The sequence below is a fragment of the Heterodontus francisci genome, chromosome 4 (genome assembly GCF_036365525.1).
Source record: "Heterodontus francisci isolate sHetFra1 chromosome 4, sHetFra1.hap1, whole genome shotgun sequence".
NCBI lineage: Eukaryota > Metazoa > Chordata > Chondrichthyes > Heterodontiformes > Heterodontidae > Heterodontus > Heterodontus francisci.
In genome coordinates, this window is record NC_090374.1 from 72,793,889 (window position 1) to 72,807,699 (window position 13,811).

The 13,811-nt window shown below is 44.7% G+C and overlaps 1 protein-coding gene across 12 annotated transcripts in view; it reads right to left on the reverse strand.

Moving 5' to 3' along the window:
• The window catches only part of arb2a (ARB2 cotranscriptional regulator A), a 771,898-nt gene that overhangs the window by 184,235 nt on the left and 573,852 nt on the right, over positions 1-13,811 (reverse strand). For 5 of the 12 annotated variants that reach the window (XM_068029683.1, XM_068029686.1, XM_068029685.1 and 2 more), the window contains exon 11: positions 6,252-6,543. The exons of 5 other annotated variants lie outside the window; for them this stretch is intronic. In XM_068029683.1, coding sequence (XP_067885784.1) covers positions 6,338-6,543 — 206 coding nt within the window. In that variant the 3' untranslated portion in view covers positions 6,252-6,337. Of the gene's footprint in view, positions 1-6,247; positions 6,544-13,811 lie in introns of those variants that run through there. 2 more of the 12 variants (XM_068029692.1, XM_068029688.1) reach the window with 2 other exon arrangements.

Below are 13,811 nucleotides of genomic sequence, written 5' to 3' on the forward strand. Positions count from 1 at the left end.
CAACATTAGCTATAGATGTCTGCTCTAGATTTCAAAAAAATGTTCATTACCTAAGGTACCTTCCAATTAATATGGCTTTAAAACCGGTTTGATTATAATTAAAGCAATACAATTACATTATATCTAAGTAAATGACTGTTAATTCAAAACAAACAAAATCCCAAGTGTGTTTCAGAAATTCTTTTTAACAGTTTGGTTCCTAATTCTAATTTTATTGTTACATTTTATGGTGTGACACTAATATTAAACACATCAGAACGGGTATGACTGGGTACTCAAAGACACTGTATTTATCTCTCATACGGAACAAAAAGCAAAATATCCTTGACAATAAAGTATAATTAATTTCAATTTCACAGATAATTATCTTGCCAAGACCAGAAGACGTAAAGATTTTAATGTGATTTAAAATAATACCAATTGCCTTTTAAGTGAACACTTCTGCATTCTAATTCAATGAATCAAGATGTTACTAATATTACGTTAAGTATGACAGACCAATTTTATCTTTTAAACTTTTCTCCTTTAGTTTGTAATGATTTTAGCTTAGTGTCTGGGGCAGGAAATTACTTTTATAAAGGAACAGGCAGAACAGGATGAATATATAACACCGACTTCTATTTATATAGCGCCTTTAATGTAGTAAAGCCTCCCAAGATGTTTACGGGACTGTTATCAAACAAAATTTGACACTGAGCCACATAAGGAGACATTAGGGCAGATGACCAAAAGCTTGGTCAAAGATGTAGGTTTTAAGGAGCGTCTTAAAGGCGGAAAGCAAGATAGAGAGACGAAGAGGTTTAGGGAGGGAATTTAAGAGCTTTCGGCCTTGGCAACTGAAGGAATGGCTGCTTATAGTGCAGCAATTAAAATCGGGGTTGCTCAAGAATCCAGAATTGGACAAGCAGGAAATATCTTGAAGGGTTGTAGGGTTAGAGGAGATTACAGAGATAGGGAGGGGCAACATTATGGAGGGATTTGAGAACAAGGATGAGAATTTTTAAATTGAGGCATTACTTAATCAGAAGCCAGTGTAGAAAGTGAGCAATGAGGTGATGGGTGAAAGGGACACGGTGCGAGTTAGGACACAGTCATCAGAGTTTTGGATTATTTCAAGTTGACGGAGGGTAGAATGTGGGAGACCAGCTAGGACAGCAATGAAATAGTCAAGTCTAGAGGTAAAAAAGGCATGGATGAGGGTTTCAGTCGTTTAATAACAAAATTTCCAAGGAACTGGCTGCAGCTAATGATTTTCAGTGGTTTCAGTATGTTCAACTGACCTCAAACATAAAACTAACTGAATAAATTAAACGTGGAGTTGTTTTGTAATAGTTTTGCCAATAGGTCAGGCAAACACCACACAGCTTGGACCATCAGAGCCCCATGATTACAGCTAATGGCTGAAACTGATGTCCAGGGGAGGTGGTGGCACAGTTGTAATGTCACTGGACTAGTATTCCAGATGCCTAGGCTAACGCTCTGGGGACATGGGTTCGAATTCCACCATGGAAGATGGTAAAGTTTGAATTAAATTAATAAATCTGGAATTAAAAGCTAGTCTAATGATGACCAGAAAACCATTGTGGATTGTTGTAAAACCCATCTAGTTCACTAATGTCCTTCAGGGAAGGAAAATCTGCTGTCTTTACCTGGTCTGGCCTACATGTGACTCCAGACTCTTAACTGCCCTCTGAAGTGGCCCAGCAAGCCACTCAGTTGTCAAGGGCAATTAGGGATGGGCAACAAATGCTGGCCTTGCCAGTGACAGCCACATCCCATGAATGAATAATAAAACATGCGATTGTAGTTATGCAACTGTAGCCAGAAAAGTAAAGCTTCTGTATGATGAAACCACCTAATTTATTCACCTTTCCGTGTTCCTGTTCATTTGAGATCTAAGATGTAATTATATGTTTGGAGTTGGACTTGACACTAAAGTTTCAGTTTGTTCTCAGAAAATATAGCTTTATAAGTTATAATGCAAAACAAGACAACCTTGTTTTCAGAGTAAAATTCATTTAACATAGCAGCATTCAAAGAAAATTATATGATGCTTACCATTACATAATCAAGAGATTGCCTCACCTGTTTTCCAAGTAAAACCAACATTAACAAGAACTATTATTTACTTTGCACCTTTAGTGAGTAGTTTTATTTTTGAAGAGATTGGTGATGATGGTGATTTTGAATGGGATTGGGACAGTATCTGACTAGAGGGAACCATTTACAATGTTAGCTAGCACCGGCTAGGAAGGGAAGTTGGGTAATCAGCAGTTTATTGGAAAAGGGTCATAGGAGCAGAAAATTTGTAAACGAGTAAACAAGAAATTATAATTGCATAAATTTTAGGCTATATGGTTTATGGTGCAGTTTAGTGTTGTTTTGGAATTTGGCAATGAATGCAAGATAACCTTGAGATTATCATCTCACAACATTGGTTACAGTCTAACACCAACTGGGAAAAATCCTAAGGCCAGTTATTGTTATAATACAGACACAGGCATTCCTTTGTAAAGGGAACAACAGCAGGTCTTTTCTTCCAATATAACTTCTTCAATTCTTAGTAAAAGCCAATGATTTTGAGGATTTCCATCAGGTTACTAAAGAAGATGAGGAACAGATTAGGATCAAGCATGCTTCCCAGATGCATTGATGTTCTGTAAGACAAATGGCCACTTTTCAAGAACTGATGTTCATGGCTACTGAGGAAGTTCTGTATCCATTCCAGCATCCGGCTAGATTATTTGTTAGGAGGTCAGCTCAATGTGGCTGGAATCCAATAATAATTCTAAGTTTCAAAAATGGTGACTACTACTTTGAGTCCCGCCTCCAGAGCTGCCGGCCAATTGGAGGGCTGGCAACTCTGCAGAACTGGTTGCACCACCAGGAGCAGTGGCCACTGCCGGTACTGCAGGAGGCCTGCAGTGCCGAAGATGGACGAAACCCTGGGGACTAAGGTGAGTGGGGTCGCTGGGGCCAGACAGGCAGCGACAGGGTGGGGAGCAGGGTGTTAGTGGGGGGGGGGGGGGGGGTGGGTGGGCGGTTAGGTGGCAAGGTTTTCTAGGGGCACAGCCATCATTGCTTGGGGAGGCCCTCCTGGGGCCCTGGGTTGCCTCCAAACGAGGGATACCCACCTCGACCCTGCTAAGAGGCCATGGAGTCAGGAAGAAGCCCTTCAGTGGCCATGAATTGGCCACTTAAGGGCCTCAATGGCCTGGGCGGGAAGGTTGTCCTCGCCCTTCCCCAAGGCAGACAAAATGGCAGGGGGCCAGGGCAACATCAGACATGGCACTCCTGCCGTTCTGTTTCTTCCCCTGCCTCCGTTCCTATTTTTAAGAGGATAAAGAGAATCACTCCCCTTTGGAGCACAATACTGAATAAATCATAAGCTGACTTGTTCTGAAACCAAACTAGCACCAGATACCTGGATGTTGCGATTTAGAATTTAGAGATTTTGGGCAGGATTTTATCCTGCCAGAGATAGGAATGGAGGCAGGGGGGAAAACAGAATGGCAAGGAGTGCCATGCCTGATGTTGCCCTGGCCCCCTGCCATTTCGTCTGCCTTGGGAAAGGGCGAGGACAGCCTTCCCACCCCAGGCCATTGAGGCCCGTAAGTAGCCAATTCATGGCCACTTAAGGGCCTCTTCCTGACTCCACGGCCTCCTGGAGCGGTTGAGGGGGGTGTCCCTCGTTTGGAGGCAACCCAAGGCCCCAGGAGGGCCTCCCCAAGCAGTGATGGCTGTGCCCCTAGAAAACATCGCCACCCCACCTCACCCCTCCCACTAACACCCCACTGCCCACCGTGTCACCGGGGCCTGCCTGTCTGGCCCCAGAGACCCCAACCCCACTCACCTTAGTCCCAGGGTTTTGTCCATCTTTGGCACTGCTGACCTCCTGCAGTACCGGCAGTGGCCACTGCTCCTGGTGGTACAGCCAGTTCTGCAGAGCTGCCGGCCCTCCAATTGGCCGACAGCTCTGAAGGCGAAAGCTTATCCCTTAAAGAGATGGCGGGCAGTTAATTTAACAGGCTACCTACCATTAAACTGCAACAGGGGTCCGATGGAGGGGTGAGGCAGGTTCTCCCTCTGCCTTCCAGACTGCTGCCGGGACCCCAGTCACCAGAATAAAATCCAGACCATTCTAATAGGTTCTCATGCACTATGATTTTCATGAACTTTGACATAAGAAGAAACTTGCCTTCATGTTGGTTACCTCGGACTACAGGGTTTGGCCACAGCAAGAACAGGAAATTTGGAGTGCAGCATGCCCAGTGCATGCACCGAGCAATTTTCAACAGGAATTTTTAAATGCGCATAGAGGTCCAACTTTTGCCCATTATCTTTTCATTCTTGCCCTTTCTTAGTACAACACAACCTAGTTATGTGATGCATGGTCAGTTTCTCAAACATAGGATGGACAGCAGGCTGTGCCACTGTATGCACTTCTATGTTTGCCCTCTTCTGTCATGTCAGGGGTGGAAGAGTAGTCTGACCACACTACCAGTGGCACAGAACAAGACAGAACCTCCCACCATCCTATTTCACTCACACCAACATTTGCAAGCACTAGCTAAGCTACTCACGTCCTGGAGGATACTGCTGATGGATTTGAGGTAATGCTGAGTGAGTCACAGTGCGCAGGTGAGGAAAAACAGGAACCTGCTGTCTGGTTGGCCATAGCGACGCTGTCAATTAATCTTTTTACAATGGGAAATGCAGTGAAATCAGGTGGCTATGTTATGCTTCTGTTGCTATTCAGTGGGAAAGGAGATTAAAGTGCTGGCCATGTGACCAATGCATCAGTCAGCTCCTTGATACATTTATGGACAACACTTTGGTTGATCCTACAGATGATTCCTACGCCAGCAGGAGTCAGATACAGAAAGATTGAGGTTAGTGGTCAGTAGTGATTGATTATCATTTCTATATTACAAGTAGGCTACAGCAGACGGCAGAACTCAGCAACTACTTCCCTGCAGTCATTACCAGGTAGATGGGGCAGGTCTTACAGTTTAGCTGGTGGCATAATGGCAACTGCAAGTATTCTTTTCACCTTTTATAACTTCAACCATAAATTAGTGTTTGGGTTGCTTTAATATAAACTCCTCTCTAACTTGAAATTGACTTACCAACTCACATAGGATTTTGCGGCTTACAATTAGAAGCCTTGTCAGTTTTTGACATACAGTGATAGTTTGTCTTTTATGAGTCCCTTTTCATTTTCCCTCTTCTTATGATCTTCCTGTTCTGTTAATTACAATCAGTTTTCAGCAATTTCAGATATTATTCAGCAGTTTTTGTTTCTACCTAAACTTTCCATTTGCATTCTAGAAAATTAAAAAAGCAATAAAAAGCCATTGAAAATGCTTTAGGTATTTCTTTGCATATAGAGCTTCTTTTTATGCCCCTTTCAGTGGGCATGGAAAGTGCAACACAATCCCATCCTAAGAGGATGGAAGGTTGTGTAAAGGGTCTTTTCCATTCATTAGCATATTATAATTAAGAGGCTGGCTGGAAGATCGCATGCATTGTGAACTGAGCAGCGATCCAATAAAACAAATCCCCCACCTTACGCCAGCCTGAAAACCTGCTCCATGATTGCCTTTCAGTGCACTACTACAGTCTTTGTATATCTTTGCACATTACCATACTGTCACCATAACAACACTGTAGTGCAAAAAAACGTATAGTTTGGTTGTTATAACTCATCTCTTTTTATTTCTTATTTTTGACATTACTTTTTTCTTGCTATTTCATAAGATCATTCGTATCGATAGTATCATTAATTTCGGCTAGGATAAAATCAAGTGTGACAACTGGAGGATTTCAATGTAACAAAATGAAAGAACAGGGGTGATTTTCACTATCGTCACCTAGGTAGTAATCTGGAAGAGCAGATTGCCATTCCGTTGCAAAAGCTTTCTGATTTTCTTTTCATTGATTTCAATGGGATGAAAACTGGATGGGTTCTACACAGGATAGGCAATCCGCTCTGCCAGATTATCGCCCAGGCAGTGAAGGTGAAAATCTATCCCAATTCAGGTCACATTTTAATCAGTAATAACTGTACTAAACAAAACTTTAATTGATACATCTGAAAAATGTGTCAGATTACTGAAAAGCAACCTAAAATAAATACATTATGGTAGCAGCCTAAAAATACAGATATCAATAATTTAATAACCCTTTAATGCATTGCATTGAAACCATCTCCAAAGCAGCTGAAGCATGTTTTTTGAGATGTTACAAAAGCACAAGTTGGCTTAATATGTCAATTCCTTCCAAAGATCATACGCAACCTGCTGCACCAGGAATCCAGCTCAACTTTTAAAAGTCCTTAAAGGGGAAGTTCTACCGAGTTTGCTCTAATCCTGTGGTACCTGTCCACATAGGGTGAGGGTTTTCCCAAGCCACCCTCCTCCATTCCTGGCAAAGTCCCCTTTGGAATGGGCTCAGGAATGGCATATCCGTGGGGCCATTTGTGATGTCCTTGTGCTCTTGAGGTGGCACTACCATGGCTTGGGAGTTCCAGTGCGAACCCTGCTGGAAATTGTGGGGTTAGTTTATTTACACAGTTATTGACATTTAGGCAATACAACTCCGAGCTAAAACAGGTTGAATACACTGCTAGCTGTGAAGAAATGTTGCAGGCTTTAAAAGCCTGCAGCAAGTGAGAAGAGCAGCAGAAAACTGATGAAGCAACAGGTTGACTAATTACAACTCAAGTTTGAATTTTCAGAAAACTTTTGCCTTAAAGGGGAATTTCTGCAATCTTACAAGGCACATGGGGGAGAAATTTACCAGGCCTTTGCTGGCAAGTTTGGAATTGGGGAGCGAGCAAAATCAGAGAAAAATACATTGTGCCAGTTCCCTGATGTGTTCCCACCTCCTCCCACTTTTCCCAGAGGCAGCTTCTGTGCGGTGATGGCAACCCACCCGGCAGCAGCGGAAAGCTAATTAAGCTTGTTAAATGGGCATTTCGCAGCAAATCTCCAAAGGCAATGCAATTTTGATAGCATCGCATGGGCTGCTCAGAGCAGGAGGCTGCACAGAGGGATGTCGAAGCAGCATGACAATAAAATGCAATCTGATCGTTTAATGGTGCAAACGACAAACCGGACGGCATCCCCGGGTAGAGGCTTGCCATTGCACGTGCAGCTCCTGGAGACTGTTCTCACAGACAGTGCTCGGGTTGCAGAGATGCCTGCCGGTTCGCTCAGCCTTTTAGAGTCATAGTCATAATGGCACATCATTCGGCCCATCGAGTTCAGGCCAGCTCTTTGTAGAGCAATCCAGTCAGTTCCATTCCCCCTCTCCATACTGTAGCCCTGCAAGTTTATTTCCCTCAAGCGCCCATCCAATTTCCTTTTGAACTCATTCATTGTCTCCACTTACACCACCCTTTTGGCAGTGAATTCTAGATCATTACCACTTGTTATGTAAAAAGGTTCTTCCTCACATCCCCCTGCATCTCTTCCCAAAAACCTTAAATCTGTGCCCCCTAGTCCTTATACAATTTGCTGGTGGGAACTGCTTTTCTTTGTATATCTTATCTATATCTGTCACAATCTTGTACACCTTTATCAAATCTCCCCTCAATCTCCTTTGCTCCAAAGAGAACAACCCCAGCTTCTCCAAACTAACCTTGTAGATAAACTCTCATCCCTGGAACCATTCTGGTAAGGCACCTCTGAACCCTCTCAAAGACCCTCACATCCTTCCTAAAGTGTGGTGTCCAGAACTGGATACAATATTCTGGTTGTGGCCTAACCAGGGCTTTATAAAGGTTCAACGTAACTTCCTTACTGTTGTACTCAATACCCCTATTTATCTCAGAATCACAGAATTGTTACAGCACAGAAGGGCCATTTGGCTCATCGCGTCTGCACTGGCTCTCTGAGTGAGAAATTCACTTAGTGCCATTCCCCTGCCTTCTCCCCATAATCCTGTACATTCTTCCTTTTCAGGTAACTATCTAATTTCCTTTTGAATACCTTGATTGAACCTGCCTCCACTGCACTCTCTAGCAGTGCATTCCAGATCCTAATCACTCGCTGCGTGAAAAAGTTTTTTCTCATGTCACCATTGCTTCCTTTGCCAATTACGTTAAACCTGTGCCCTCTCATTCTTGATCCTTTCATGAGTGGGAACAGTGTCTCTCTATCTACCTTGTCCAGACACCTCATGATTTTGAATACCTCTATCAAATCTCCTCTCAGCCTTCTCTTGTCCAAGGAAAACAGTCTCAACTACTCCAATCTATCTTCATAAATGAAGTTCCTCATCCCTGGAACCATTCTTGGGAACCTTTCTGCACTCTTTCCAATGCCGTCACATCTTTCTTTAAATGTGGCACCCAGAACTGAGTGCAATACTCCAGCTGTGGCAGAACTAGTGTTTTATACAAGTTCAACATAACCTCCTTGCTCTTGTACTCTATGCCCCTATTAATAAAGCCTATGGTACTGTATGCTTTATTGACTGCTCTCTCAACCTGTCCTGCCACCTTCAATGACTTATGTACATATGCACCCAAGTCCTTCTGTTCCTGCACCCCCTTTAGAGTTGTACTTGACTTTATATTGTCTCTCTATGTTCTTCCTACCAAAATGAATCACTTCACATTTCTCTGCATCATCTGCCACTTGTCCACCCATTCCACCAGCTGTCTACATCCTTTTGAAGTTCTAAACAATCCTCTTCACAGTTCAAAATGCTTCCAAATTTCGTATCATCCGCAAATTTTGAAATCGTGCACTGTACACCAAGGTGAAAGTCATTAATATACATCAGGAGGAGCAGGGGTCCCAACACTGATCCCTGGGGAAGTCCATTACAAGCCTTCCTCCAGCCTGAAAACATCCATTAACGAGTACTCTAATATAAAAGCAAAATACTGCGGATGCTGGAAATCTGAAATAAAAACAAGAAATGTTGGAACCACTCAGCAGGTCTGGCAGCATCTGTGGAAAGAGAAGCAGAGTTAACGTTTCGGGTCAGTGACCCTTCTTCGGAACTGGTACTAGTTAACTAGTACTCTCTGCTTCCTGTCACTCAGTCAATTTTGTATCCAAGTTATAACTTTGCTCACAAGTCTGTAGCATGGCACTGTACCAAATGCCTTTTGGAAGTCCATGTACACCACAGCAACAGCAGTGCTCTCATCAACCATCTCGGGTACTCCTTCAAAAAACTCCAGAAAGTTAGTTAAACACGATTTTCCCATAACAAATCCATGCAAATTTATGAAGTGCAAGATCGCATATGTTTTGCTAACTACTCTCGCAATATATCCTGCCACCTTCAAAGATATATGCACATCAATCTCCAGGTTCCTTTGTCCCCGCACACGTTCTAGAACTGTGGAATTAAGTCTACATTGCCTCTCCCTGCCTCTTCTGCCAAAATGCATCACCACACATTTCTCTCTATTAAATTCCATCTGCCACTTGTTAGCCCATTCTGCAAGCCTATCTATGTCCAGTTTTTAAAAAATTCATTCATGGGATGTGGGCGACGCTGGCCAGGCCAGCATTTATTCCCCATCCCTAATTGCCCTTGAGAAGGTGGTGGTGAGCTGCCTTCTTGAACCGCTGCAGTCCATTTGGGGTAGGTATACCCACAGTGCTGTTAGGAAGGGAGTTCTAGGATTTTGACCCAGCGACAGTGAAGGAACGGCGATATAGTTCCAAGTCAGGATGGTGTGTGACTTGGAGGGAAACTTGCAGGTGGTGGTGTTCCCATGTATTTGCTGCCCTTGTCCTTCTAGCTGGTAGAGGTCGCAGGTTTGGAAGGTGCTGTCTAAGGAGCCTTGGTGCATTGCTGCAGTGCTTCTTGTAGATGGTACACACTGCTGTCACTGTGCGTCGGTGGTGGAAGAAGTGAATGTTTGTAGATGGGGTGCCAATCAAGTGGGCTGCTTTGTTCTGGATGGTGTCAAGCTTCTTGAGTGTTGTTGGAGCTGCACCCATCCAGGCAAGTGGAGAGTATCTGACTTGTGCCTTGGTGGACAGGCTTTGGGGAGTCAGGAGGTGAGTTACTCGCCACAGGATTCCTAGCCTCTGACCTGCTCTTGTCACCACAGTATTTATATGGCCACTCCAATTCAGTTTCTGGTCAATGGTAGCCCCTAGGATATTGATAGTGGGGGATTCAGTGATGGTAATGCCGTTGAATGTCAAGGGAGATGGTTAGATTCTCTCTCGTTGGAGATGGTCATTGTATGGCGCGAATGTTACTTGCCACTTATCAGCCTAAGTCTGGATATTGTCCAGGTCTTGCTGCATTTCTACACGGACTGCTTCAGTATCTGAGGAGTCATGAATGGTGCTGAACATTGTGCAATCATCAGCGAACATCCTCACTTCTGACCTTATGATTGACGGAAGGTCATTGATGAAGCAGCTGAAGATGGTTGGGCCTAGGACACTACCCTGAGGAACTCCTGCAGTGATGTCCTGGAGCTCAGATGATTGACCAACAACCACAACGATCTTTCTTTGCGCTAGGTATGACTCCAACCAGCGGAGGGTTTTCCCCCGGATTCGCATTGACCTCAGTTTTGCTAGGGCTCCTTGATGCCATACTCGGTCAAATGCTGCCTTGATGTCAAGGGCAGTCACACTCACCTCACCTCTTGAGTTCAGCTCTTTTGTCCATGTTTAAACCAAGGCTGTAATTAGGTCAGGAGCAGAGTGACCCTGGCGGAACCCAAACTGAGCGTCACTGAGCAGGTTATTGCTAAGCAAGTGCCTCTTGATGGCACTATTGATGACACCTTCCATCACTTTACTGAAGATTGAGTGTCGGCTGATGGGGCAGTAATTGGCTGGGTTGTATTTGTCCTGCTTTTTGTGTACAGGACATACTTGGGCAATTTTCCACATTGCAGGGTAGATGCCAGTGTTGTAGCTGTACTGGAACAGCTTGGCTCGGGGCGCGTTACATTCTGGAGCACAGGTCTTCAGTACTATTGCTGGAATATTGTCAGGGCCCATAGCTTTTGCAGTATCCAGTGCCTTCAGTCATTTCTTGATATCACGCGGAGTGAATCGAATTGGCTGAAGTCTGGCATCTGTGATGCTGGGGACTTCAGGAGGAGGCCGAGATGGATCATCAACTCGACACTTCTGGCTGAAGATTGTTGCAAATGCTTCAGCCTTATCTTTCGCACTGATGTGCTGGGCTCCCCCATCATTGAGGATGGGGATATTTGTGGAGCCACCTCCTCCAGTTAGTTGTTTAATTGTCCACCACCATTCACGGCTGGATGTGGCAGGACTGCAGAGCTTAGATCTGATCCGTTGGTTATGGGATCGCTTAGCTCTGTCTATCGCATGCTGCTTACGCAGTCTGGCATGCATGTAGTCCTGTGTTGTAGCTTCACCAGGTTGACACTTCATTTTGAGGTATGCCTGTTGCTGCTCCTGGCGTGCCCTCCTGCACTCTTCATTGAACCAGGGTTGGTTTCCCGGCTTGATGGTAATGGTAGAGTGGTGGATATGCCAGGCCATGAGGTTACAGATTGTGGTGGAGAACAATTCTGCTGCTGCTGATGGCCCACAGCACCTCATGGATGCCCATTTTTGCATTGCTAGATCTGTTCGAAATCTATCCCATTTAGTCAGGTGATAGTGCCACACAACATGATGGAGGGTATCCTCAATGTGAATGCAGGACTTGGTCTCCACAAGGACTGTGCAGTGGTCACTCCTACCAATACTGTCATGGACAGAAGCATCTGTGGCAGGCAGATTGGTGAGGAAGAGGTCAAGTATTTTTTTCCCTCGTTTTGGTTCCCTCACCACCTGCCGCATACCCAGTCTAGCAGCTATGTCCTTTAGGACTCGGTCAGCTCGGTCAGTAGTGGTGCTACCGAGCCACTCTTGGTGATGGACATTGAAGTCCCCCACCCAGAGTACATTTTGTGCCCTCACCACCCTCAGTGCTTCCTCAAAGTGGTGTTTAACATGGTGGAGTACTGAGTCATCAGCTGAGGGAGGGCAGTAGGTGGTAATCAGTAGGAGGTTACCTTGCCCATGTTTGACCTGATGCCATGAGACATCATGGGGTCCGGAGTCGACGTTGAGGACTCCCAGGGCAACTCCCTCCCTACTGTATACCACTGTGCCACCACCTCTGCTGGGTCTGTCCTGCCGGTGTGACAGGATATACCCAGGGATAGTGATTGCAGTGTCTGGGACATTGTCTGTAAGGTATGATTCCGTGAGTATGACTATGTCAGGCTGTTGCTTGACTAGTCTGTGGGACAGCTCTCCCAATTTTGGCACAAGCCCCCAGATGTTAGTAAGGAGACTTTGCAGGGTCGACAGGGCTGGGTTTGCCGTTGTCGTTTCCGGTGCCTAGGTCGATGCCTGGTGGTTCGTCCGGTTTCACTCCTTTTTATTAACTTCGTAGCGGTTAGGTACAACTGAGTGGCTTGCTAGGCCATTTCAGAGGGCATGTAAGAGTTAACCACATTGCTGTGGGTCTGGAGTCACACGTAGGCCAGACCAGGTAAGGACAGCCGAATTCCTTCCCTAAAGGACATTAGTGAACCAGATGGGTTTTTACAACAATCGACAATGGTTTCATGGCCATCATTAGACTAGCTTTTAATTCCAGATTTATTAATTAGAGACTTAGTAGTTGGCAGGAAAAAAGACAGAGGCGCAAGGGGAGAGCCAACTGTGCAACAGCCCCAACAAACAAATTTCTCTGCAGCACCTGTGGAAGAGCCTGTTACTCCAGAATTGGCCTTTATAGCCACTCCAGGCGCTGCTTCACAAACCACTGACCACCTCCAGGCGCGTATCCATTGTCTCTCGAGATAAGGAGGCCCAAAAGAAAGAAAGAATTAATTAAATTCAAATTCCACCTTCTGCTGTGGTGGGATTTGAACCCATGTCCCCAGAGCAATACCCTGGGTCTCTGGGTTACTAGTCCAGTGATAATACCACTAGGCCACCGCCTACCCAATCGAATGGTATTATCCTCTCTGTTTACCACACCTCCAAGTTTGGCATCATCAGCAAATTTTGAAATCTTATTCTGTATTCCAGTACCAAGTTATTTAAATATCAAAAAAAGCAGTGTCCTAGCATTGACCCTTGGGGAACACCCCTGAATAGTATCCTCCAGTCTGAAAGACAACCATTTACCATGACTCACTGTTTCCTGTGCTTAAGCCAATTTTTTTGTCCAAATTAACAATGACCCTCATATGTCATGAGCCTCAATTCTGTTAACCAGCTTTTTATTTAGTACTTGCAACAATTTCTCTCTCTTCTCCTTTGAAGCTTTCGCTTCAGCAGCACACTAACATTTCATCCACTGTGAAGGCTGCCGGCACACTGGTTGGCTCTCCCTCCTCCTCAACCCACCCGCTTTCCCAATTGGATGGTGAACCCAGAGGTGGCCTGCTAATTGGTCACCCTCTGGAAAATTGACCTGGTTGCTCAGATGACCGGGTTACAGTTGCTCAGATGACCGGCCAAAAATATTCTATGTCTGGAAAATTCAAAATAACAGTATGGGATTTTAATTACCCCAATATTAATTGGGATAGTTTTGGTGTGAAAGGAATTAAGGAAGCAGAATTCTTGAAGTGCATTCAGGAGAACATTTTTGACCAGTATGTAGCAAGTCCAACAAGAGCGGGCGCAGTTTTGGACTTAGTTTTAGGAAATGAAGATGGGCAGGTGGGAGGAGTGGCAGTGGGAGAGCATTATGGTGGTAGTGATCACAATTCAGTCAGTTTTAACATAATTATGGAAAAGGACAGAGATGGAACACGAGTTAGAGTTCTCAAT